Source organism: Neurospora tetrasperma (genome assembly GCF_000213175.1).
Source record: "Neurospora tetrasperma FGSC 2508 unplaced genomic scaffold NEUTE1scaffold_4, whole genome shotgun sequence".
In the NCBI taxonomy this organism is placed as follows: domain Eukaryota; kingdom Fungi; phylum Ascomycota; class Sordariomycetes; order Sordariales; family Sordariaceae; genus Neurospora; species Neurospora tetrasperma.
This window is the reverse complement of record NW_009799102.1, coordinates 3,380,883-3,406,636: the sequence shown is the minus strand read 5'-3', so window position 1 is coordinate 3,406,636 and position 25,754 is coordinate 3,380,883. Positions and strand designations below refer to the sequence as shown.

General features: G+C 52.2%; 9 protein-coding genes across 9 annotated transcripts; 6 read left to right on the top strand and 3 right to left on the bottom strand.

Annotated features, from left to right (window-relative positions):
- Positions 1–190: 190 nt before the first annotated feature.
- On the top strand, positions 191–2,114 carry NEUTE1DRAFT_84585 (uncharacterized protein; the record flags this gene model as incomplete). Its single annotated transcript, XM_009854200.1, has 4 exons — positions 191–573; positions 645–672; positions 744–1,260; positions 1,328–2,114. 4 exons carry the CDS (start codon positions 374–376, stop codon positions 1,999–2,001), a joined length of 1,419 nt encoding a protein of 472 aa, XP_009852502.1.
- A 2,111-nt stretch (positions 2,115–4,225) lies between these two features.
- Positions 4,226–4,479, bottom strand: NEUTE1DRAFT_117542 (uncharacterized protein; the record flags this gene model as incomplete). The annotated part of the gene is made up of 1 exon (XM_009854199.1): positions 4,226–4,479. A coding segment is annotated over one exon (198 nt), but the record flags the coding sequence as incomplete, so codon positions are not given.
- Positions 4,480–4,531: 52 nt separating this feature from the next.
- Positions 4,532–7,520, top strand: NEUTE1DRAFT_102215 (uncharacterized protein; the record flags this gene model as incomplete). The annotated part of the gene is made up of 11 exons (XM_009854198.1): positions 4,532–4,745; positions 5,125–5,244; positions 5,450–5,512; positions 5,639–5,663; positions 5,765–5,817; positions 5,886–6,011; positions 6,090–6,170; positions 6,246–6,290; positions 6,360–6,419; positions 6,517–6,993; positions 7,093–7,520. 11 exons carry the CDS (start codon positions 4,532–4,534, stop codon positions 7,518–7,520), a joined length of 1,692 nt encoding a protein of 563 aa, XP_009852500.1.
- Positions 7,521–7,684: 164 nt separating this feature from the next.
- Positions 7,685–8,105, bottom strand: NEUTE1DRAFT_65900 (uncharacterized protein; the record flags this gene model as incomplete). Its single annotated transcript, XM_009854197.1, has 1 exon — positions 7,685–8,105. The coding sequence occupies one exon, from the start codon at positions 8,103–8,105 to the stop codon at positions 7,872–7,874; it is 234 nt and encodes a 77-aa protein (XP_009852499.1).
- Positions 8,106–8,937: 832 nt separating this feature from the next.
- Positions 8,938–11,451, bottom strand: NEUTE1DRAFT_65898 (uncharacterized protein; the record flags this gene model as incomplete). The annotated part of the gene is made up of 3 exons (XM_009854196.1): positions 8,938–10,981; positions 11,044–11,133; positions 11,319–11,451. 3 exons carry the CDS (start codon positions 11,351–11,353, stop codon positions 9,313–9,315), a joined length of 1,794 nt encoding a protein of 597 aa, XP_009852498.1.
- Positions 11,452–11,862: 411 nt separating this feature from the next.
- NEUTE1DRAFT_117541 (vacuolar ATP synthase subunit D) lies at positions 11,863–13,957 on the top strand (the record flags this gene model as incomplete). Its single annotated transcript, XM_009854195.1, has 5 exons — positions 11,863–11,974; positions 12,031–12,119; positions 12,196–13,085; positions 13,146–13,799; positions 13,878–13,957. 4 exons carry the CDS (start codon positions 11,943–11,945, stop codon positions 13,227–13,229), a joined length of 1,095 nt encoding a protein of 364 aa, XP_009852497.1.
- A 1,321-nt stretch (positions 13,958–15,278) lies between these two features.
- On the top strand, positions 15,279–16,980 carry NEUTE1DRAFT_117540 (ribosome-associated protein (Rap-1); the record flags this gene model as incomplete). Its single annotated transcript, XM_009854194.1, has 5 exons — positions 15,279–15,451; positions 15,539–15,558; positions 15,651–15,708; positions 15,823–16,271; positions 16,336–16,980. 5 exons carry the CDS (start codon positions 15,360–15,362, stop codon positions 16,587–16,589), a joined length of 873 nt encoding a protein of 290 aa, XP_009852496.1.
- Positions 16,981–18,212: 1,232 nt separating this feature from the next.
- NEUTE1DRAFT_102208 (uncharacterized protein) lies at positions 18,213–19,840 on the top strand (the record flags this gene model as incomplete). Its single annotated transcript, XM_009854193.1, has 4 exons — positions 18,213–18,344; positions 18,431–18,517; positions 18,712–19,568; positions 19,693–19,840. The coding sequence occupies 4 exons, from the start codon at positions 18,213–18,215 to the stop codon at positions 19,838–19,840; spliced, it is 1,224 nt and encodes a 407-aa protein (XP_009852495.1).
- Positions 19,841–21,484: 1,644 nt separating this feature from the next.
- On the top strand, positions 21,485–22,475 carry NEUTE1DRAFT_102206 (uncharacterized protein; the record flags this gene model as incomplete). Its single annotated transcript, XM_009854192.1, has 3 exons — positions 21,485–21,556; positions 21,738–22,000; positions 22,106–22,475. The coding sequence occupies 3 exons, from the start codon at positions 21,485–21,487 to the stop codon at positions 22,473–22,475; spliced, it is 705 nt and encodes a 234-aa protein (XP_009852494.1).
- Between the last annotated feature and the right edge of the window lie 3,279 nt (positions 22,476–25,754).

Below are 25,754 nucleotides of genomic sequence, written 5' to 3'. Positions count from 1 at the left end.
AGAGAGAGCTCCAAAAATGTCGAACGTCAGCAGCTGAGCTGTCCCGCCGCCCGCCCGCCGCCTTCCCGTCCCGCCCACCCACTCCCACCCTTCCTTCCGCCCAAACAACAAAACAAACCCACCACCACACCTTCTTTCGCAAACAACTCAACAAGCTCTTCTACCGCTATCCTCCTTTCTCTGCCTCTCCATAATCAACACCGCTGCCAGCCACCCCTCTTCGCATCAGCAGTCAAGAAACGCAACCCCGCAAAGGAGCATCATAGGTAGCCCGACATACCGTTGGAGCCTTGTCCCCAAGCAACTGAATTTCCCACCGCGTAACCACCATAAGCTTCGTTGACAAACGATCCCATCCACAACAACACTACACATGATGACTGCCGCCGCCGTCCAGAACCCTCCGGTCGCGACCGAGTCCAAGTCGGCCAAGAAGAAAAAGGCCAAGCAGGGCACCGAGTCCCCCGCCCTCGCTACCTCTTCGACCCCAGACAAGCCCGCTTCTCTCGCTGCTGGCAACGAGCCGTCTCAGGAGGGCGACTCGTCCAACCCCCATATTCGCGAGATCCAAAAGTCCGTTCCCTCCTCCATCCCATCAACTTGCTCTACTGGCTGCTGACACTTGTCTCTTCTCTCTTGTATAGGGCTATTCGCAATGTGTCCAAGAAGATCGTAGGTTTCTACACTCACACTGACATGCCACGCCATTGCACTAGAGACTGACATCATTTTCCTCAATCTAGACCAATGCTTCCAAGATCGACCACCTGGTAGCTGAGCACGGCAGCAAGTCCCTTGACGACCTGGTGTCTCTCAAGATCATCAATGCCGACCAAAAGGCCGCATACCTCAAGAAGCCTGCCCTGCAGGCCCAGCTCTTCCAGCTCGACGAGCAGCTTGCTCTCCTCAGAAAGCTTGATGCTGAGCACAAAATCCGCCTGGTCGAGCAGGAGAAGGCTCTCGCCGACAAGTTTGCCCAGGAAAAGGCCGACCTTATTGCTGAGCTCGAGAAGAAGGCCGAGGCCGATGCCGACAAGAAGCTCCACGACAGCTTGCTCCACCTCTCTCAGTTCCTCCGCCTTGCCGCGGCCCGTCGCGCTGAGGATGCCGACAGCACTGCCGACGAGAATATGGCTCTCGAAGGTGTCCTGCTCCACATCTACTCCGGCGACGAGAATGCTGTCAAGAACATGCTGAAGCTCGTCCAGGGTGCTGAGGAGCAGACTCGCAGCACTACTGGTGAGCTGCTCAAGACTACCTGTAAGCACCCCTCCACTAGCACATGTAGCCCGCCTTTTATACATACTAACCTCACTCCCTTTTGCAGTTGCCCAGGTTAAGCAGGTCGCTATCGCCTATGCGGCTCCCTTCTCCCAGCCCGCCGCTGAGGAGCCCGTTGCCCAGGCCACCGAGACCGAGACCGAGGCCCCCGCCGAGACCAAGCCCGCTGAGACCGAGACTGTCGAGTCCAAGCAGGAACCCCAGACCGATCTTACTGTTGCCAACGCTGGCCTCACCGAAATCGACGATGGCTCCGCTGTTGCTCTGATCAACGGAAACACCCAAGAGCAGCCTGCTACTGGCGGTGCCCCCGCCCAGACCGATGCCGGCGACAGCACTGCCAACCCTGCTGCCGAGAGCGGCTGGGATGCTTCTGGCTCGGCCGCTGCCTCTACCGACATGACCGGCTCTCAGGAGTGGGTCGAGGTCCAGCGCGATCCCGCTGAGACCGAGAAGGGCCTTGAGGCTACCCCTGCCGCGCCTTCCAACACCCAGTCGTGGGCTGACGATCATCCCGAGACTGCCGGTGCCCCTACTGGTGCTGATGACGGCTTCCAGTCCGTCCAGGGCAAGCGTGGTCCTCAGCAGCAAGGCTACCGCGGCCGTGGTGGCTACCGTGGACGTGGCGATGGACGTGGCCGTGGCCGTGGCCGTGGCGGTCCTCGTGGTGGTCGTGGAGGCCCTCGCCCTCCTCGCGCGGGTGGTGACGAGCAGCACTAGGAGTCTGGACGTCCCGAGCCTGTCGCGATGGAGTCTGGCTGGCCTGTTGAAACTGATTGGTCTGCTAAATCCGGTTGGCCTGCGGAATCTGGCTGGCCTGCTGAATCTGGCTGGCCTGTTTGAGCTTAACTGTCTTTTTTTTTCTCGGTTTGATCTCGTCTGGCATCTATTTGTGTGAGCGTATGCATTTTTGCTCTGGGATCTTGGGCGTTCTCATGATCAAAAAAGTTCATATTGCGCTATAGCATGGATTTGCTTCATTGGTCTGTATTGTACATTAAAAATTGGGCAAGCGCAAAGGGGTTACGGAGAAACGGATGACTAAATGGTGGTTAACCTTGTTTTATTTGTTACCCCCGGCATAACTTGCATGATAACGACAGAGAAAGAATTATAGGAAGGAAGGAAGGGAGAGGCGGCGTCGCCGAAATGGCGCAAGACAGATGTGGATGTACCATAATGAAGCTGAAGGATGAATTGACGATGAATCTGATGAGGAGTCTGTTTCGAGCGACGTTGCTGGTGTTTGTGTGCGACTATGCTTTATGATGGGTGTCATTACACTATATTGGGGTTGACGGGGCAGGCCAGGATGTCAAGTCAAGTGCTGACGGCATTCCAGTGGCTGTCTTCGAAATATCCTACACCAAACTGACCGGGTCGCACGTAACCGCGTCTCACCACTTGCACACGCGACCAGCATCCAGCACGAGGATGATACGCTTTCACGTGATGGGGGCCTCGATATGACTTGCATCCCTCCATTCTCGTTCGGGACAGGATCATCGTCGTCAAGCGACCATCCCCCTCCCCCACACCCAACGCCGATGATAAAAAGTGATATGTACTCCAAGTCTGCATCGATAAAAGTTTTCTTTTGTTTTGCGCAAATGCGTCCTTATCAAAGGACTCCGGAGAAGATGACCGACGAGGACGACAGACGGAAATGGAGGAAGTGATAGAATGTGCTTCATGCCTTTGTTTATCAGCGTCAAGCATTTCTACCTTTCTGATCATCCCCGCTCTTTGGGGATTTCAGTCGTCACCCGTTGGCTGGCCGGGCGCTTGCATTTTTACCTATACTTTTCAAATCACAACATCCCATTCTTTTGTTTAGTAAGTCACCGCCAGTGGAAAGATAAAAAGAATACCGGAGGCGGGGAGTCAGTGTTCCTGTTCTCCTCGCCTATCTATCTACCTATCATTTGCAGCGAGTCTTTCATCTCTCCAGGAAAACAACATCAAGCAGCTTTTCCATTGGTTCCCGTCGAAAATAATCCCCAGCCATTCCTCAAACGCCCCCCCTCCCGAATGTCACGGATCATGCGTGTGGTGTGTGTGGTGTGGTGTGGGCGCGGGGAAAGGAGAAGAAAGATGCCAAACAGTCATTGCAGTCACCAGTCAGATGGCTCCCTCCAACAACCAACTAAACATGTTTAGAGATCTGAGTGGGCGCGTGTCGTGACCATTCACCAATTGGGAGGCATACTTTTTAATGTGTGCATTGGAGAGAGAAATTGCGTCCCGAGATAGGTAGGTAGGTAGGTAGGTGGTGGTGGTGTCCTAGCCTCCTGGATTTCATTTTCTTGTGTTTGTTGTTGTTTTGACAGCCAGCTCAACGAAGTTAGGGTAAGCCAAAAAGAACATGAAAATAAAGAAAAAATAATAAAAGCCGTGGGGTATTGAATAAAAGGTGCAGTTAAGGTGGAAAGATGCGGATGCCCCGCCAATGTGGTTCCGAAGGGCAACCAAGTGAAACATCAACACAACAACTTGAACCTAGCTCCTACAAATGTACCGACAGGGGTGAAGGGAGGCAGGGGAGGCAGAAAGGGCTGATCACAACGTGGTGTGCCTGGTACTAACAACATACCTAGGTAGCTACCCACGTACCGAAAGGCTCCTCTGACTTGACTAGACTTGACATGAGGACGTGAGTGGTCTCAGTACTAATCTGCTTTGCTTGCGCATTCAGTGTTTCATTCCTGTTTTCTTTTTAGGGTTCTGACATTCCTCCTACCCCTTCCCTCCCCCTTGCCTGCTTGACATGTCTTTGTGTGCCTGGCCAGTCTGTCTGTTTGGCAGATACTACTGTAACCAGTTCAACGGTCCGCACGAAGCTCATGACCTCGTCTTGCGTCCTCCCTTGACTTGACTTGACTTGACTTGACTAGGGCCCTGTTATCTTTTCCTTTCCCAGTCTCCTACCTTATCGTCTCACCTGACCGTTTTACCTTGACCGTGGGCAACGGATACTGTTTGCGTCGGTTTGTTATTCCATTCTTCTCCAACTCTTTTGTGTTTTTGTTTTGTGACTCGAACAATTCGACCTGGATGAACTGGAAAACCAGATCCTGAACCACTCGGTACTGGTTCACTCCGGTTGTTCTTACCCAACCCATTCATTGATCGAGGCCAGGCCATCTAGTCGAGACCAGGTCGGCAACCTACCGATTAAAACCATCCTTCCTCATCATCACCCATATTCCAGGATCTCCTACTACCGTACCTAGGTAGGGTACTACCGACCATGAACCACCGAAGCAAAGGCCAACTCATGTGCCGACTCGAAGGATGTCCGCACGAAGTCCTCTTCAAGACCGTCGACTCAGGAGGAGGCTCAGGAGGAGGCTACGTCGACCCTCTCGAGCGGCGGGCCAGTATCATCAGAGATAGAAATGGCCACACTCTGCAGGGCAGAGGATCGCCGGCTGGAGCTGGAGCTGCGGGTGGAGGAGGGTATGGTCATCAACATCGGTATTCGAATGCCGGGGCGTCATCGACTGTTGCGTCGCCTTTTTGTCAAGCTCGTTAGCCCACCCTGTTCTTTTTGTCTTTTATAATCCGCACTGCCTACTGTCTGGCCGTTATTCTGAAAGTCCTAGTATGTGATGTGCAGTTGAAAGAAAAAATCGTTCTAACATTGGTGACTGAGACAAATAGATACCTGCACCCACTTCTTCAGAGATGACGAGACTTGTACGCAGCTGAAGCCGTCGCATGATGCTGTTTGTGCTTATCGTAGGTTACCTCACCTCTTTGCCTCTCCACTACCTATCTACTGTCCTCTTTTCCATCCATTGGACGAGTTTGTGACTGATCAACATATGATGTCTGTGACAGACGCGAGATGTCCCGTTCCCGAATGCAGCCAGGCGAGACTTCAGTATTTGGATCCAGCCTACGAATCAAGACATGGTGATTCTCTGCCGGTGTATCAGAGGTGGGAGTACTGTGCTGATCGTGAGTCTTATTGTTGTCCAGAGGCTGTTGGTTGGACTTGTGCTAATGACGAAGCGATATAGACAAGTGCACCATCCGAAGGTGTCCTCGTCGGAAACCATCGGCGAAGGCTAGCTATTGCAAGGAACGTGAGTACCAGGCTTTTGCTTAAATCATCCGGTCGACTTCAATCAAGTAAGGTGCTAACAAGTGAGCATTTGTGAAGATGGGTGCCGTGCCGATGGATGTAAGAAACTGGTTCTTGAGAAACAGATTTGCTGTGAAGAGCGTGAGTTATCTATCTTCTGTTGCCTTGTATCTGGGACATGATGGATATGCTTTATGTAAAGACTGACACCATCACCATCTGCCTTTAGACCAATGCCAGCATGATGGATGTGGAACGATAGTCGAGGGGAAATATCCCTATTGTGCCATCCGTAAGTCGTTACAATCGCTCTACCTAGGTACCCTAGTCAAGACAACCCACTGACAGACACTACCTGAAAGACATCAAATGTGACATCAGTAATTGCAACAGAGCAAGGCATAATGTCGCCGACACAAAGGAGTACCTCAGATTTTGCGTCGATCGTGAGTATTCACTTGACCCAAATATTCGTTGATGGAAAAAAAAAAAAATTGTTAACTCCGACAAACAGATGCAACCTGCGCGGTAAACCGCTGCAAAGACATGAAGATCGAGCAATCGCTTTACTGTGCAAATCATACATGTAGGGAGAGGGGCTGTAGCAAAAGTAGCCAGTCGAAGCCGTTTTGCAGTGAGCGTGAGTTGTTGTCCATCCCGTCATGAGAACTATCAAGTGTTGGGATTGCGACTAACATCAGATCTAACCATTTTAAAGACTGCTGCGCGGAGGTCAACTGTCGATATCCAAGACCTTGGGCAGCTAGTCCAAACCCAAGGGGAAAATTCTGCCCGTTGCGTAAGTCACTCGGGGAGCCCAGACCCTTGGAGACCAGAGATACTGACGAAGTTGTAGACACTTGTCGTGCCCAAGATTGTCCCGAGTTCGTCGACCGCTTAGCCATCTTTTGCAGGACTCGTATGTCCCACCACTCTTTCCCACCATGGGGGCTTTGTCCAAGCAGGAACAGTACTGACAGACCAACAGACGGCTGCTCCAAACCTAAATGCCACGAAGAAGTCATCGTCGAGGGCTTCTGTCTCGACCGTATGTTCTCCATTTCACCTCCTATCCATCACATATCCACTCCCTTCCACCGCCTCGTCTGTGCTTTCTCCTCATCAGTACTAACACTATTCACCAGACCTCAAAGCCCACTACATCACCCAAGGCGAACTCAAAGCTCGCGGCGGATCCTCCTCATCTCCCAAAGACTCACCCACAACCACCACCGGCCACCCAACCACCATGACGACCCGCCCAAACCCGGCACAACCCCCCACTTTCCCCCGCCGCCTCTCCCAACAATCCATCGCCTCCATCCGTCCCGGTCCGGGTCCAGGCCAACGCCCAACTTCCATCCTCCTCCACGGCCACGCCCACGAAATCCTCATTCCCCCTGACGAACACCCTGACGAGTTGCTCGACCATTCTCGTGATGACCCTATCCGGTTCCAGCTCAACCAAGTCGTCGCCCAGCAACACGCCCGTCAGGCTTATCAGGCTCACGTCGACGATCCGGATCCCGACCTGGACAATGACGACAACGAAGATAACGACGACGACGGCGACGACGACGACTTAAATGACCACCATCTTCCCCCCAATCTCAACCCCAGTAGTCTCAATAGCCATCTAAGCCACATCAGCCATCATACCAACCACAGCCATCGAAGCCATCGCAGCCATCGCAGTCTACATAATGATATCCATAATAAAGAACCAGGAGGAGGAAGTGGTAGTGGTAGAAGTTCCCTATCCAGCGAAGCCGTGTCTGCTCTCTCTGATAATGAGAATATCGGCGCAGCAGGGATAGTGAATGGTTCTCTGGTTAACGGTAACGGTGGTGGTGGTGCTGAAAGCCCGGGTGATCCGCCCGAGTATAGCAAGGTTGCTGCTCCTGGTTCGATTGTGAGTGTTGGACAGGGACAGGGACAGGCACAGGGACAAGGGCAAGGGCAAGGGCACGGGGAAGGAGGAGAGACGAAGACTGGGGGCGGAAGTAGAAGAGAGGAGAGGGAGAGGGAGAGGAATAGGAGGAAGGTGCTGGAGAGGGATGGTGGGACTGGGACTGGAGGAGGTGTTGGGATGCCGGGGAGTTTTGTTGGGGGAGGGGACGGAAAAGGGGAGGATAGTGATGGGTGGTGAGAGTTTTGGGAGACAGATGTAGGGATTTATGAGTGATGGGTTGTGATTAATCGTGATCACATCGTTGGGTGTTGTGGGCGATTTGGTTTACTTTTCTTTTTTGGAGGGGGTATCTTTTCATGGAATCTGGGGTTGACTTTGTAAGTAGTCTATTCGTTGAGCGAGTAGCTAGGTTTGATGATTACTATACCACTTCGTTTCGCCCAAGTCCTGTCTCGTATCATCTCCACGCAAAGTCCATACAATATTTCCAACATTTTCGCCATATAACTCTAACCACGACAAATGGTGTGCTGGCTTGCCAACCTGGGTATCCACGACGCGACATGTCATTCCCCCATTAGGGTTCCCTTAATCACCAGTATCAACCTCCAAATCAATCTGCACCCCGTTACTAACTCCATAGTCCGCCAAGCTCAGCTGATCCTTAAACGGTCTCTCGCCCTGCCTCTTCAGCAGGATCTCATGCGGCTCGCGACCGACTCGCATCGCCACCATAACCTTGAACTGCTTGATCGTGTCCGAGGGGAAAGCGGGGATTTGCGCCTTGGTGCCGAGTCGGTCGTTGACTGTTACTATAATCATTTCTTCTCCACCGCCACCAGATGTTGGGGCAGAGGCTGCTGCTGGCTTTTCTTTCTTGGGCCGGTCAGGGCGGTCACGACGAGGGGATCGGTCTCGGTCGCGGCGAGGTGAGCGGTTGTTGTTGTTGTTGCGTCGGGGTGAACGATCACGGTCACGGTCACGGTATCTGTCGCCGTCGTCTCTTCTCCTTGGTGAGCGGTCGCGGCGGTCGCGGGATCGGTCTCTCCTGTCTCTGTCCCTGTAGCGATCTCCTCCTCCTCCTCCTCCTCCTCCTCCTCCTCTTTGGTCCCTATCACGGTCGCGGTCATCTCTCCTGCGTGGTGAGCGGTCGCGGTCTCGACCAAAGTCTCTGTCTCTGTTGCGATCATCATCCCGATCACGATTCGTCCTGGGTGAGCGGTCCCTGTAGCCGCGCTGCAGACCGGCGCGGTCTTGGTTGTCGTCATAACTGGTGCTGGACTTTTGCTTCCATTTGAATCCCCCTGTGTTGATTTTTGGTTTGCGCGATGGTGATCGCGAACGCGACCTTGGTCGGTCCGAGTCTGCCATGACGGCAGTTGTGGGGGTTTTGTAGTTTCTTGTTGTAAAGGGAAGAAGAAGGGAAGAATGATGGGGTGTAAATAAACGAAGGGCAGCAAGGGACCTTCGACTGCTGGCTGGAGACCGCTCCTTGGCTCAGTGACGGAATTTTAGTGGGGCTATTGCGATGGGCTCGAGGCGATAAGATAAGGACCATAAAAATTAGAATTCGGACGTCAACACCATGGGAAGGGCCCGATACGTCGAGGTAAAGTCAAGGTGAACAAGATCTCACTTCTCGAATCAACAATGGATTACTGACTGTCAATCGATTTCAAGCTTCAGCAGACGGAGGCTATTTAGGTAGGTAGGAATACAACTTCGGGCCTCCGCCAACCGTTGACAAGAACCGGGCCGCAGCGTATCACCACCGCTGCACCTGTCTCAATGCCCCCTTTTTAGATCCAAATGAGAATCGAGTCGCTTTATAAACAACATAAAACCAATATTCTTGTCTAAAACTCAAATCAATGCTCCATCCAGTACGCCGTCACATTGCCCATTACCAACGCCAGAGATCAACCACAAGCCGAAATTTTGCCGGGAGGTGTATCATACAGACAAACAAAACAAGAAGAAGGGAAGACGGAGCGGTAATTAACTCCCAAGATGAGACTTGAAAAGGAGATCACTCCTTGCTGGACTTCTTCTTCTTCTTCTTGGGCTTCTCCTCTTTCGTTGTCTCCTCCTCTTCGGCCTCGGCCTTGCGCTTGGAGCTCTTGGACTTCTTGGCAGGCTTCTCCTCCTCCTCAGCCTCTTCCTCGGCCTTGGCGTCCTTGCCCTTGAAGTCCTTCTTGCTGAGGATCTCGAGGGTACCGTCCTCCTTGATGCTGATCTGGCCGCGCTCGAAACGGCGCTTGAACTTGTCGACAGACATGCCAGCGGCCTTGGCAAGACGCTCAAAGTCCTCGTCGTCAAGCTCCTTCTTGGCCTTCTTGTCCTTCTTGTCCTTCTTCTCCTTCTTGTCCTTCTTGGACTTCTTGGAGACATCCTTCATCTCCTCATCCTCATCGGCGGGAGCATCCTGCATCTCAACCTCCTGGATGAGGGGCTTCTTGGGAGCCTCAGCATCAGCGGCCAAGCCGTCAGCATCAATGTTGTACTTGCGAGCCTCCTTGATGTCCCACTTGGGGGCAGAAGCGACGGGGATACCGTTGGGGCCGACAGAGACGCCCTTGCTGGCAATGGGCTTGCCCTCGAGCTGACGAAGGTTGTTCTCAAGCTTGGCACGGGAGCGGATACCAAGGCTGGCGCGAGTCTCGTCATCGGCATCCTCGGGGAACTCGGCAAGAGCATCGGTACGGACACCGAGGGCGACCTTGGAGGCGAGCTGACGAGCCATCTTACCCTTGTTGGCACCAGAAGCCTGGCCAACGAGAGAAGCGTGGTAGATGAGACCGTACTTGGGAGTGGCGTGCTTGGTCTTGAGGGCACGGAAAAGGGCCTTCTCGGCACCGAGAATCTGGATGGTGGAACCGGGGTTCTTGGCAAGGTTCATGACGGAACCAGCGTGGGCAATGAGACGAGCACCGACAAGAGCGCCGACAAGCTCGGTCATGTTGGGAGCAATAGCGCGCATGCGGTTCTCGAGGTAGTCAGAGAGCTGCTTGCGGTAAACGGAGTAGTCGATGACGCGCTCAGCGAGGTACTTGATGTTCTGGAGATCCTCCTCGGAAACCTCAGTACCCATGGAAATATCGGCGGCAGCCTTGACGGCAGCCTCGATCTCGTGGGGAAGAATCTCGGACAAGTCGGCAGTCGTGGCGTTGGAACGCATGCCCATGGTGACAATGATGCGAGCATAAGAGAGGTTGTCGGGAAGGATCTTGGCCAACTCGGGGAAGTGCCAGCCGTACCATTCCTTGACACGCATGGCGTAGGTGTTGAGCTCCTTGTCAAGCTCGTCGAGGAGCGAGACGGCGTGGACGATCATGACATCGACCTTCTCGGGGGAGAACTTGAGCTTGTGGCGCGAGAGAGAGTGGGAGAGACCGAGGGACATCTCCTTGAAGTTCTCGGGGAGCATGCCAGGAATGAGCTCGGGAAGGTACTGGCGGATGGCACGGAAGAGGTCGGTGGTGGTGGAGTCGGCAATGGGCTGGATGTCGAGGTTGGGGATCTTGTTGATGGCAGCGCCGAGCTTGCTCTCGGCAACGGCGAGGGTGACCTTCTTCTCATTTCCAATCTCGGCAAGCAGGCTGTTCAGCTTGGGGGTGACCTTGCCCTCAACAACACCAGCGATTTCCTCGAGGGCAGTGGCGGCGCTCTCGAACTTGGCGAACTCCTTGTACTTGATCCTGTAGGGACACGCGTGTTGGTCAATTGCATCTTGTTGCCATGATGTGACGAGGCAACTTACTCCTTGGTGATCTTCTCAACGCTGTTGAGACGCTCGGCGAGGTTGTCCGAGGACAGCAGCTTCTTGTCTGCCGCCTTGAACAGGCCATAACTGTAGGGACTTGTTAGACGTGCTGAACTATGGTAGGTAGGTGTTTGTTGAACTTCGAGACGGAAGGGGAGACCTCTCGGTCTGATCGCAGCCGAATTGGACGATTCAAACTTGAAGCCTCCGCATATGCAGGCATGGACGACGCCGCCGTTGTGTATGGACGTGAATGATGTGATGGCACTTACCCGGCACTGGTTTCTGTTAGGATAAAGAGAGGCATGGTTGCGGTTTGGTCTTTGGATCCCGAACGCGCTGGCAATTGTCGTTGGGAAACAGCAAGTGGGTGTGCTGTTTTTTTGCGATATTCACCACGAGCCTCGAGGGGAGAAAAAAGTCGAGAGCAAAGAACAATTTTTTTCCACCAGACTTTGGAGCACCCACTTCTGCCCACACTCTGCCTGCCCACTCACCGAAATCCATGGCGCCCGTTCCCCCAATCAGAGCCCGGTGTGGGGTCGAAGAGGCCAGAGGTGGCCCGAGCTCGGCTATTGTACGTATCTTTTCAACGGCCAACTCTCTCTCCATCAACCCTCGCCTCTGGCCGCTCTGAATTGGAGATGCCAAGACCCGTCATGCACGGTCCAACCCTCTCTCTGAAGCGCCGATGGTGGGCGCCCTGTCGCAGCCTTCCCGCGGCCCTGTCGCTGCCGTGAGTGTGTGTGTGTGCCCGCCTGTGACCTCGATGGACAACTGGAGCTCCAACAACTGAACGACAAGAGCAGACAGGGAGTGCCATCCATCTGCTGTTGTTGAACACTGGACTCGGTCGCTTGAACCCGACATCACCACCTCCAACTCCAACCGCAAACATGGAGGGCCTATTATTCAACGTCAACAATGGGTATGTTGTCTGATTTCTAATCTGCAGATCCAGTGCTGACCATCATTCATCAACAGCTACATTGAGGGTATCGTCCGTGGATACAGGAACAGCCTGTTGACGAGCACCAACTATACCAACATGACGCAATGCGAGTCGATTGATGGTGAGCCTCTCTCTCCCATCTCCATTCCCGACCCATATCACCTCCATCCACATCACCCTAACAACATTGCCCACAGACCTTAAACTCCAACTTGGACCTGCATATGGCGACTTCCTCGCCTCTCTCCCGCCCAAGCCTTCGACCTCCGCTCTCGCTGCCAAGACCACCGACAAGCTGGTCTCCGAGTTCCGCTATGTCCGCGCCAACGCGGCCGGCTCCCTGGCCAAGTTCATGGACTACCTCACCTACGGCTACATGATCGACAACGTCGCCCTGCTCATCACGGGCACCCTTCACGAGCGCGACACGCGCGAGCTGCTCGAGCGCTGCCACCCGCTCGGCTGGTTCGAGACCATGCCCGTTCTCTGCGTGGCCACCAACATCGAGGAGCTGTACAACAGCGTCATGATCGAGACCCCACTGGCCCCGTACTTTAAGAGCAGCCTGTCGCTCCAGGACCTGGACGAGCTTAACATCGAGATTGTGCGCAACACGCTGTACAAGAACTACCTCGAGGACTTTTACCACTTCGTCAACACCCACCCCGATATGGCCGGGACCCCGACTGCCGAGGTGATGTCGGAGTTGCTGGAGTTTGAGGCGGATAGGCGGGCTATCAACATCACTCTTAACTCGTTCGGCACCGAGCTGTCCAAGGCGGACCGTAAGAAGCTCTATCCTAACTTTGGGCAGCTGTACCCGGAGGGGACGCTCATGTTGTCGCGGGCAGATGACTTCGAGGGTGTGAGGCTCGCTGTTGAGGGTGTGGCCGATTACAAGTCGTTCTTCGATGCTGCTGGTCTTGGAGGCGGTCCCAGCGGCCCCGGTAACATGGGCGGTGGCGGAACTGAGGGCAAGAGTCTGGAGGACATGTTCTACCAGAAGGAAATGGAGATCTCCAAGATGGCGTTCACAAGGCAGTTCACCTATGCCATAGTGTATGCGTGGGTCAAGTTGAGAGAGCAGGTGAGATTAGGGTTCCCCTGTGTTGTTCGTTGAACCTCTGTGGACTAATGTGACATTTAGGAAATCCGCAATATCACTTGGATCGCCGAGTGCATAGCGCAGAACCAGAAGGAGAGGATCAACAACTACATCAGCGTTTTCTAAAGAGCAGTAAGTTGTCGTAATGAGGTTTGATTTTTAGGTTGCATTTTTATCAGAGGAACCTCGTCCTCCCCCAATGATTTGCTTGAGCCGGGTGGTCAGTGCATGTTATCAATGACCAAGAAATGGGAAGGGGAGAAAAGGCGTATTGGGCGCGTTATGGCCAAAGTATTATATCTGGACTCTTGGGGAACACAAAAGGGGTATCATCATCATCGACATGGCCTGCCCCCCGCGTGCGCCCCTTGGTTTTCTCCGGTTATTGTTTATTGTTGTATTGTACATAGAGAAGGCCTCTTTGTTTTGTTACACACGCTTTCATGCTACGACTGGAAATCACATCTTCTTCCACTCACTCACACACAAACACACACGACAACCGAACCGGGTGCGTTGAATGTATTAGAGGGTGATCTGACCCTTCCACGTGGCGGGCGTCAGACCGAGGGTCTCGAGCATGTGATGCCACCTTCCACTGCCTCTCTCCTTGCGCTCCATGTACCTCAGCAGCCTTTGGCGCTTGTGGCACAGCCTCCGCAAACTGCGCTTGTTGTTCTTATCTCTGTTGCCGCCGTGGCCCTCGAGCGCCTTGCTGAGCGCCCGGATCTTGGACGTCAGGATGGCGATCTGCACCTCACTGCTGCCCGTGTCCGGGCCTGCCCGCACCGGCTGGGGCTTGGGCTCCACTCCGCGCGCCAGCGGCGGCGTCGGCCTCTCGAGGCTCTGATCTGTAATGTGGCGACCGAAAGTCTCGATGCAGCGGCGGATGTTGGCGTGTTTGCGGTCTTTAGCACCACCATGCTCAAGCTTCGCGATACGCTCAAGGGCGGCGACGGCCTTGGCGTGTCTGGCGGCGTGCTCGCGAGCCTCCTCGTCCTCCTTCTCCGGGTCGGCCGTCAAGCGGTCCTCGGCCTTGATGGGCTTCAAGATGTGCTCGGCGTACTGAATGGCGCTGTCGAACTCGTCCTTGTTGAGCAGGTAATTCCGTAGGTGCGGCGAGGTCGGGAGGGGCTTGGGTTCCTCAACAAGCTGGCCGTCGGGGCCGACCTTGGGCGGAGAGACGGAAGCCTGGCCGGCGCTGTCGAAGGACTCGACGAAGGGGGTCGTGATACCCTTGACCGGATCGCCCCATGCGGCGTCGCGTTGGGCCTGGAGCTCGGCCTGGCGCTTGACGTTGACGGCCTTGCGCTGTTGCGCCTGGGCCCAGCCGTAAGGGTCCTGCTTCATTTTACGCTTCTTTTCTTTCTGGGAGATGTTGGCGGTTTGGATGAGAGGTTGCAGGGCCTGCGCCGGAGAGGCGACGGCGGGGCGAAGACATACTGTCGTTTCCAGAGCAACATGTCAGTACGTAGGTGTGTTTGGCGGGGGACATCATGGACGGCATGGCAAAAAGTTTAAAGGTAAATAAGAGCTCACGTACGTGTGAGGCTGCGAAGCCCTTGAGGGCCAGGTAACCTGGGAGGCATGGTTGGTTGGTTGGGTGTGTGGTGGTGGTGGTGGTGGTGGAGGTGCACCGGCGTGGTCGGTCTCGAAGTGCAAGTCGGCGCAACAACTTTCTTTCAAGTCTCGCAGCTTGGCCCGGCGGTCCCTCCTCGTCCCTCCAGGTCACGGTCCGGCCGATGTTGGACCACTTCCCGTGTCGGTCCGCACCTGGACCAAATTTTGGGTTCCAATTGCGCTAGGCTAAGATAAAGCTAGTCCATTTCTGAATTTGGTTTTGCAAACTGCGAAGTGGACCAGCTCACTGGCCATCCTGAAATCCGACCACTCAGGTTAGAGCAAGCAGCAAAAATTCAGAAAAGAGGCCCTGTCGAGGTCGACATCTGGTGGGGCTGAAGGTATCTGGAGCTATTGATTGGATGCAGACCTGATGGCCAAGGTGAAGGAGAGGTACCGTAATCAAAGGCTTGGCACGGTCAACTGTCAACCAACTGCACAGCCCTGGCGGGGCAGTCGGCGCACTCGCGGCACTCCACAAAATTGAATTTGTGTGCGAAAATCAGAGGCAGAAAGCTCGGACGTCCCGCGACTTTGGCTGGCCTGGTTGAATTAGAAGAAAAATATATTCACCCTCCACGCCGTCTTCCTGACACCTCCTCAGTCCTCACACCGCAAGGCCAGAGATCAGTCAAGATGGCGCCCGCTAACCTCCCCTCCATCTTCAATGCCACGAGCACCGATATTGAGCAGCTCCTTGCTGCTCAGTGCCACATCGGCTCCAAGAAGTGCGTTTTTGCGAAATCTACCTCGCCGGCGACATGACTGAGAGAAAATGAGACCAAGGAATGCTGACTTTGTGCGATTGCGAATAGCCTCGGTGTTCACATGCAGCGTATGCACTCCCTATCGATATATCCACACTTGTCGAAGCTAGAATGACTTGCGATCGCACGGACAAATTTCTGACTTGACTTGAATCTGCAGCTTACCTCTGGAAGACTCGCGCCGACGGTGTCAACATCTTGAACGTTGGCAAGACCTGGTATGTGGAGGATCGATCGATCGCATGAGTGGATGGTGTCCAAGTGGAGGAGACATGGTCACCAGGATACCTCGAACAAAGGCCACAATGGCTGACAGTGCTGGCTCACCACAGGGAGAAGATCGTCCTTGCTGCCCGCATCATCGCCGCCATCGACAACCCGGCCGATATCTGCGTTATCTCTGCCCGTCCCTACGGTCAGCGTGCCGTCCTGAAGTTCGCCGCCCACACCGGTGCTCAGGCCATCGCCGGTCGCTTCACCCCCGGTTCTTTCACCAACTACATCACCCGCTCTTTCAAGGAGCCCCGCCTCATCATCGTCACCGACCCCCGCACTGATGCCCAGGCCATCAAGGAGGCTTCCTACGTCAACATCCCCGTCATTGCCCTCTGCGATGCCGACTCGCCCACCGAGTACGTCGATGTTGCCATCCCCACCAACAACAAGGGTCGCCACGCCATCGGCTGCGTCTGGTGGATGCTTGCCCGTGAGGTCCTCCGCCTCCGCGGTACCATCTACAACCGCGAGACCCCCTGGGACGTCATGGTCGATCTTTACTTCTGTACGTAACCCCCGGAGCCCTCGTGACCGTCTGCGGGACCATGTCTCTAACTATTAACCTACAGACCGCGACCCCGAGGCTGAGGCCGAGGAGAAGGTTGAGGAGGAGAAGCTCCCTGGTGTTGAGGAGGAGGGTGTTGCCGCCATTGAGTCCGGCTTCCCCGCCACTGGTGACTGGGAGGCTGCCCCCGCTGGCTTCCCCGCCACCGGTGAGTGGTCCGATGCCGCTCCCGGTGCCGCTGCCCCCAACTGGGACGCTACTGCCCCTGCCACCACTGCTGACTGGGCCGCCACCGAGGCCAAGGAGTCCAGCTGGTAAACAGTTGTAATCGAAAAAACACATTCGGTTTCTGGGTCAAAAATGGCGTAATGGAGGCGTGATGGAGACTGGACTTGTGGCTTGAACCTCGCCCACCGATTTCCAACACGAATTGATCATGAATACCCCCAACAATGGAATCTGGCTCTGGCTTCTTGCAAACCGTTTATCCCCTGGCAATGGGTCAAACTTGACCGCACTAATGAGGGAAAGATACTCGATCTGGCGCCATCTACTCTTGTATATGCTGTCTGGAAAGAGGGAATGCCCTGTGGGGTCAAGAGGGGTGGACTTAATCGTTATCCCGCCCTTGCCATGTGGTGCGATTTGTGAAGTTTGGGGATCTTGAAACAGATGAGATTTGCTCCGAATGGATACGTCCTGACCCTACTGTGTGCTTCCTTTTTGTGATATGATGACCTTGGCCGTATTCCAGACTCCTTGACCCGGATTATGTAACCATGACCCTACAAGATCGGCGAAAGTAAACAAAGCATTCAGGGGCTGTGATTTTCGAACCGGCAATGGCTAACGCCTCTGTCTCTGGCATTTGTGAAGTGTATGGCCTGACATTTGAATAGTGTGTTTACTACCCTTTTACTTTGCTTTGTTCTATAATTGCAGATGTTGCTAACCCTGAACAGCTTTCCACATACAGATGTTTGGCCCTGCGAATCTGCCCCGGGAAGTGACAATACTGACGGCTATGGCCGAGATATCCAGGCGAAGAATCCAAGAGAGCTGGCAGGATGAATGAATCAAGGTGATACTCAATCATCCACTTTAGCAACATCTCGAATCCACCTACTTTCCACCTTGTGTTCCGTTACTGACAGCGAGATTTACGGACTATGGAAGCCTTTCTGAATATGTCAACCAAATGAATCACTGAGTTTTTGAGTATTTCCGTCGCCTTGTTGGGTGCCGACCTTCCTGATGGTACTAACTGCCGCGGCTTGAAGCACGTGCCGACTGGAACGAAGTTGTTGGGAAAAAAAATGCTTTGAGCACTGAAACTGGCTGTCTTTGTGAGCGATAGGTTCGCGCCTTCTTGACTTCTGCCCGGGCATCAATCTCTATGACATCTTTCTGATCAACAGTATTCGAGCACTATGGAAAATCGCGACACCATCGTCGATAACCTCGGGTTCAACTGGCCCTTACTGGACACTCACCATATTCCCACAGCGCCCAACTATACTCCCCTGCGTGGATACAAAGGCACAGCGTGATACTTCCATCTTACAATATTCAGGGATTGTGGAGTGACAAACACACCCATCTTTTGTAAGCAAAACAAGGTTGTCACCACTCTGCCATTCACCGCGCTAAGCTTTTATTCCATGCAGAGATGTATGTTCCTGCACCGGGTTGGTTTGAACGTATGCACTGGGGAAGTCGCTCCCCACTATAGTCTAACGTCTGGAAAGAGCACCCCAAACTGATTTTCCTCTTGGTGCTTCTAGACTTGGTATTTAGACCTGGGCTGGCACCCCATTAGTTACTCTTCTCTCCCGCATGCCACCAATCAACCATTTCCCACACCCAAATATCACGTAGTCTCACCCCTCAGTATCGAAGTGGCATCATTCACGCAAGGGCAGTCAGTCATTCCGGGGCAACATGAGTCCCTTTCTTCCTCACGACGTTCTCTACCGCGTAAGTGACTCCCCGCTCTTCCTGCCTGTCATTGCTCTTGGGACGGCACACATGGCTATTCCAAATAATGAGTACAACTTCTGGGATTCGGCGGATGTTCTACTTCGTACTTGTTCATGAGAACTCTTCCATCATCATTCATCTCTCTTGTCATCATTCCCATCCTGCCGGACCTTGGGTAGTACAATATGTCGGTCCATCGCGGAAATGACCTTGTCCATCCTCGCAGGCAGGTGCATTCTATGTTTTACCTGAAATCCTTTCTAGGTGTGATGAAGGGCCACACTTACGGTCATCTTTTTCCAGTCCAGGTTTTACTCTTCTCTTCAAGCAACTCATCCTCTTCAACTTATCAAACGATCATCCTATGAGTTTTTCGGCTTACAACACCAACCATCCTCCCAAATTATTCCAGTACCTTGGCCATATCTCCTTCACTACTAACACCGCGCCCTTCCTCCAGATTATCCACTACTTCTGCGTCCTCCACCTTCCCACGGCCTGCGAAATTCTCGACCATGACTTCCACTCCCACCCTTCCGTTCAACAACTTCTGCAATTTTGCTTCGTCTCCAAAGCCTTCTACCACGCTGTTATGCCGCACATCTTCAAGCATGTCCCGCTAAGCTTTCATGAATTTGATTGTTGGCCGCAATGCTTGCAGTTTTGGTCTAGTAATGAGACGGAAGATTTGAGGGTGAAGGTGAGGAGGCTGAAGATTGCTGTCAAGAGCCATGGAATTTCAAAGTATTGCTTTGTCGAGAAGAATACCCCACAGGATCAAGCGCTGGCTCTTTCTGCAGCCAAGGAGCGGCAACTACGAGCTTTGATGGTTGATTTGATGAATCAGCTCGAACTGCCCATGGTTGGATTACCCAGCCTGAGGGAGTTGATTTTTAGCGTTGACACATTCACCAACGTTTACAGTGACGATTTCGTTGTCAACAGAACCATCCCTGACCTTGTTCTTAGGATTGTCAGGGATTTTGGGTGTGCCTTGAGCAACGGGAGGTTCGACCACTTGACCAGCCTGAGGGTGAAGGCGCCTGCAGACCAGCTCGTGGAGATTCTATTGGACGCAACGAGATCGAAGCAGCTTTGCGTGAACTTGAAGACGGTTCATTGTGATAGATGTCAGGCGATCGGCTCCGTGGAAAATCAGGATGCAGTGATGGCCGCCGAAGAGGCGGTTCTGACCTTGGTGGAGCTGTGTCCTAACTTGAAAGAACTTTGTCTTTTCACATTCCACGAAATGCCCCAGCTTCATCCGGAAAACACGGGCTTAGACAAGCTGATTGTGGGCAGGGTTCTTGTCAAAAAGTGGAAGCCGTTGGCATTTTTGGAGGACTTGGTGGCGCCCCATACATCAGTGGAACTTGAGGACGTCACGTTCGCGCGCAGACGTCTTATGAGTTGGTGACAACGGGCTCCTTGGCTTACAAAGGCTTGATGCTAACCGATCTATTTGTTTCAGGAGACGTCCCGATTGTGTCTACACCATCATGGGGCCAATACAAGCTCATACGCCCCGATTACGAGCTTTTGCAAAAGGAGCTAGAGTGCCGCAGCTTACAGGTCATGAAGGGAGGTAGGCTCGTCTTCCAAGGGCCAACGGCGCTGTGATTGTGGGGACCAAAAGTCCAGGAATTCTGCCGATAAAGAAAAGCCGTGTAGCTGGTTAATGATTCACTATGGAAGAGCCACATGTTGTTGTCTATGGTTGCTACTGGGAGATAAGCTGATGATTATGGGCCATGACTTACATGTTCCTAGATTGCCAATGAAATGGATCATGGTGGCACATCTGTGTGAATATAGAGGTATCTTGCAACTATTTTTGACATGGTGTTTGGCTTCTGTTGTCTCCGACTTGATCTTTCTCATGCTCGTGTTCTCTTTTTGCTACTGCACGTTGAGTTGCTTGTGTCATTCGTCTTTTTTACGTGTGTGTGTAAGTGGATTTCCTCCCTGTTTTTTGAGCGTTTATTGACCGAAATCTACCGGACGTTTCTAATGTGGGAGTATTTATATATATTTGAGGACGAGTGTCTGCCCTCTTGGCCTGGGGCTCTCCGAAAAGTCATCAATCGATTACTGTGCGTTTCTCCACCATGGACCGACTTCCCTATGATATCGTTTACCAAGTAAGTCGAAAGCCTTCAGTCATCGACTCTTTATCGAGCTAACAGGAGTATGCCAATCTGATAGAGATCATTGAGGAGTTCTGTAAATGTATATCTCTCAGATTCCTTGGATGCGGAGTATATCTGATTGCTGTCAGAACAACGACTTTACGTCGGCGTACGCCATCTTACTGACAACTTCGTCATTAGCAACGCAAGGGAAACAACGACAGAAAGGCGTCAGTGTGGACGGACTGAGGGCAGTTGTCCGTGTTTGTTGGGATTAAGGTTCCTGAAGTGAAGGAGGGATCTGAGACGCAGGCGGAGAGGAAAGTTGAGATCAAAGTGGTAATGGGTGTCACAGCGTGAAGGTCTTTCAGGGTCAAGACATAGTCCTAGAGGTTATTGAAGGCTGACGATAGGGTCACAGTAAGGAGTGAATGCCTCGAGCCTCGCAAAGTATGGACAGTAGGTCGCACTTACAGACAAGGTAGAAGTAGATGGAGGACTGGCATTGGATGAGGGCTGGATCTAGGTGGAGAGCAAATGGAAGCAATAAAGCAAGCTTGTAATCAGAGGAGTGTAGTGAAAAGAAGAAAAAGAGAAAAAGCAAAGGCACAACCTGCGGTTCGAACCCATTACCTCCCCCCTCTTCAACCCGTTCCCCCCTTCCACCTCCGAAGAAGGTACAAAAGAACACCCCAAAAAAGAATGACCAACAACCGCTCAATCGAGTGGCATCTCAACGAACCATCGAAACACCTTGAACCGTTTTTATTCTTTTTTGTTTCTTTTGGTTTCTTTTGTATGCTTATAACTTTGATTGATTACCTTCTTCTGTCGCTGCAGATACTAACAGATCCCAACTTGCATTGAAGTAGCAAGTGGTCGCGGTCTACGATGTGGAACGCTCTTTGGGTTACTTGAATGTACATCATCGTTCCCGAACCGACAGGTAGGTATCTTTTTTCGGGTGTGGGTTGGTTGGTGGTTTGAGGTGTTAGGACGGTACCTAGGCCGTTACGCCACTCGACCAAAGCGGTTGTTGGTGAAAGAAGGTGCTGGGGAGGTCGACTATGTACCGCGCTGTTGGGCGGTCTGTTCTGGGATGAGATGGAAGGAAGGAAGGCTGAGGACAACGTCTGGTTGGAAACGGAAGGTGCTCCCGCCTGCTGGAGATTTGGAGTGTGCAATGCACCAAGGTGCAAGAGACAGACACCTTGCTGGTCACGGCGACCCTCGGCTTCTCCCTCTCATCAGCCGAAGCTTCTACCATCCGGCCCAAGCGCATATATTCAAATATAGACCTCTCGCTCTGCACCGTTTTCCCCGGCTCTGGTCCCGATGCCTCAGTTTTTGGGATAAGGAATCCAACCGCCCCGTCTTGGACCGTATCCAAAAGCTTCGTATCGTCGTCGACATAAAAGAACTTAGCAGGTATTGCACGGATGACGCAAAACCCAGTAAGTGGGAGGAGAGGGGTCAGCAGCTACTGGAGGAAATGGAGCGGTTAGGACAAAACCTTACAAGACCTATGGCGGGTCTGCCAACCTTGAAGGGGCTGGATGTTCGGATAGAGACCCACCCGGATTTGCCCGCCACGCCCAAACTTCCAGATGTTTTAGATCAGTTCATGACTGACTTACAAACCGCATTCGTGTGCGGCCACTTTGTCGGTCTAAGAAGTCTAAAGTTGACGGCTGGTGCCAGCGATTTGATCCCAATTCTGCGTAGCGTGTTGGCGTCGGAGACTTGCTCGATGCTTCGATCTTTTTCTTGTTGCCAGTTGTCTGAATTGATCCGTCCAGGGTCTCCGGGACGTATGGAAGTTTACATCAACGGAATGTTGAAGGTCCGTGAACCTGGCTCAGAAAATCTAATTGTCGCTGTTGTTTCAAGCTGCTCTCAGGTTCGGAATCTTTCGATCCCCAGCCTGGCACTGCTCTACAAGAACCTCAAATTCCATCGCGTGCACAAGGGCTGGGAGAAGCCATTAGTTGCAAGGGGCATAAATACTATTCATGAGGCCGAAAAGATTGCCTCCATAAAGAGGATAGCCCCTAATGGAGGCCTTGAACTGGAATTCCATTGGTGGAGAGCATAGCAAAGTCACTCTCGCGCGAAGTGAAGAAGATTGGTCAACGCGGCATTGTACTTGGGGGACCGCAGTGATGTACCCTAATTCATGATCACTTTCGAGTCAAGGCAAAGTCAGGCTACATGGCCCTCATGTCAAGGAATCGAACCACTTCGCAAGCCCAGCCAGATAGGGGGGTTCACTATCTGACCTGCGTGAATAGAGATGCCTTAGGGGTGTGATCTACTAGGTCTTTTCCTTCTTGCAAGGCATATAACTGTCTTAATATACCAGAGACATACCTCTAGGTACAATGTAACATGATGTAGGCGTTGCGGGATGCAAGTCAAACATACCTATTTTTGAGGTATAAGTAATTGAAAGAGGATATGGGAAGCCAAAAAAATCATAACCTACACTGGCTTGACACCACCATCACATGTCCATATGGCAATGAAGACGCTATTAGTAACCGGTGGGGGGCTGTCTACCAAATATGAAACTTTTCACCTGTGGACTTCTGATGATGTGGCTCGGTTGGAAGAAGGTATGAAACAGTAGCCTGCTAACGGTGGATTATCCTTCCTATCTATCTGAATATATACCACGAATCGCACAATGATACATTGCAGTTTTATCATGGTTTGCTGCTTACATGGTTCAATTCATATATTGGCCAAACTCGTTAGGTAGGGTATATAGATAGACAGATTCACATCCTAAAGGAAGAAATTTGTCCAGTGTCAGGCGTGCTGTGCTTGGTCTTTTCGTGTCCTTGCTTCTCGCTCGTGGATTGCCATCAAGTGAACTACAAACCAAGCTGTTGAAGGCCCCCAGATCCATCAAAAAGCCTTCGAATATGACTTGAACACTCTCTGAAATTCTAGATGCGAGAATTGTCACAGTCATAGTGGAAGATTCGAATAAGGGACCATGTAGAAAATGATACGTCTTGATGCCTTTGGTGGGCATTGGTAACTGCAATTAAGTAAAAAAAAATATATCCAGTGAGTGGTTGTTGTGTTCATATACTGAATGTTTCTGATTAACGATAGCTTTGTAAGTCCATTCACTTCTTGTACTATCTACATATTCCTACCGTTATTGTTAGAATATGCACGGTATCGAGGCCACAGTAGTCAACCGTTAAGCGAAAGAACTTCCGTGATCTCCCTACTGTATACTTCCAGTCCGTCCACTGTTTTTATTGTAGTCCACTCGCTTCTAGTCCATGTTCTACTATAAACATCAGCCATGGAAGACATCCACATGGCACTAGGTCCTTGCAGTTTTCAGTAGTTGTATAGTATCGTCCGCAATCACTGTACTTACTTCCAGTGCAGATAGAGTATTGGAATGACAGAGAGTTTTGTAAGTTGGGAAGTCATTAACATTCACTGGACCAAGTGCGCAGTTTGGTTTGCTGTCATCTCCTGAAGAGGTTCCTGGTATGGCTGGATGAGTGAAAGCTAACAGATAATCTCGCCCGTCAGACTGTAGCCAGAAATGGTGTCCCAAATTGGCGATAGGATTAGGCCGCAGACTGAAAGTGGTGTCACAGATGTACTTGCCGTACCCCTACGAGGTCTCTGTCTGGTAGGCGTGGTGCTGAGGTGGGAAAATCTCTTGGGGTTGCCAAGTGGTCGAGTGGTCCGAATCGAGTGGTCCCGAGGCCAGAACAATGCAAGTGTACCCAAACGTTGGTCTAATGAATATGAGCGATTTGATGCTAGGACCTTGCATAGTACTAACGGAAGAGGCCAATGGTATCGTGAAGGGGCAGTATGACTGCAAGGGGAATATTAGCCTGTCGTGTTACTCTCCACGATGACTCGAGCAACAACCTGTGCTTTCCCAGTGACAGTTGACAGATGTGCCCAGGGTTGACGAATAATGACAGGGTCTCGGTGATGGATTGAGATAGACAGCCATCACGAGTCTAGGGCGTCTAGAAGAAAGCGGGTAAGATTCCATGCATATTCAGGGCTGGTGATTGACTTGACATCATTGGATGGTTTTTGTCTGGTCGATCCTCTCTGTACAGCCTGATGGCGATGAGAAGATCGAGGCACACAGAGAGGCTGTTTCTTTACCCGTTATCCCTTTCTGGTAAGTGCGTATCAAGGATCAAACCGGTCAAGAGATCAGACTGCCGTCCAAGACTGGTGAAGTCGATGCCGACGGCCGGGTACCGGATTGGGTGTGCAAGTAGGTGGTATTGTTGGCGTAAGAGCTATGTAGCAGATTTGTGGCTATGCTTGGTCAGATGGGGAGTGTTGGTGATGTGTCAAAACTGCTTAATTGGCAGGGGCCTCGGCTCGGTTCAGATTTAAGGTTCTTGGCTTTGGTTGGCCGTACCATGTTATCAAGGAGTCTTGAGATGTTTTCATGGTGTTCCAGGTTATGAGTGGATAACTGGCTTGATACATTGTTAGCAGAAGGGCAGAGGCGAGTGACGGATTAGACAGTTTAACGGGCAATCAGGTGGTTACTCAAACATTCCAGTGGTAGCTCGTCAAGAAATATGGCTCATGGTAATATAGGTATATAGCGGAAACAATAAGCTCTTGGGATACAGCTTTATTTGTTAATAACCGACCAGGAAAAGTCATCGAGGAAAGATAGGTTCGATGCGAGGTGCGGGCGGTGCGTCATTAGGGCCTCGATGCCCAATAAGGTTGTCAGGGGTGGCGTGCCAGCAGACCCCAATACATATCAAAGACTCCCAGCCATTTCCCCACATAAACAGACAGTGCGGAAATTGTAAGGCTGTCTGGTCGGTTGGTCGGATATCGGCAACTAGACTTTGCTTTCAACTACCTAGCCATTCGGACCGCGTGATGATTGTGAAGGCGTTGACGAGGCAGTGCATGGAAAACGGCAGCGTGTTTTTGAATGAGGGAATTTGGAGACTTGAAGACAGATGAGCGATTTCTCAGGTTGGCGTGGACAAGAATGGAAGAAGTCGGATGGTGGAAGTTGAAGCGAGAGGAACGAAAGTAACCAAATCCCTAAATGGCTCCACAGTGCCGCCGTACAGTAACACCATCCACTGGCTGATCCCCAAATCGACCGCTAAGAAAATGCACCTTGCAGGACGACCCCAGCGCCATGCCTTCCCCGCGTCGACCCTTGTCACTAACATCCCTTTTGGGAAATGTCATGGCTTACACAACACAACGCCTGAGCACACCACACCACATGAGGTTGCCTGTACGGATATGCACGCTGCACTCTTGTATCCGGACCAGTCTTTTGTCTCGAGAATGCTTAAAAGGTGCACTGTCCCCCTCCCTTGAATTGTCC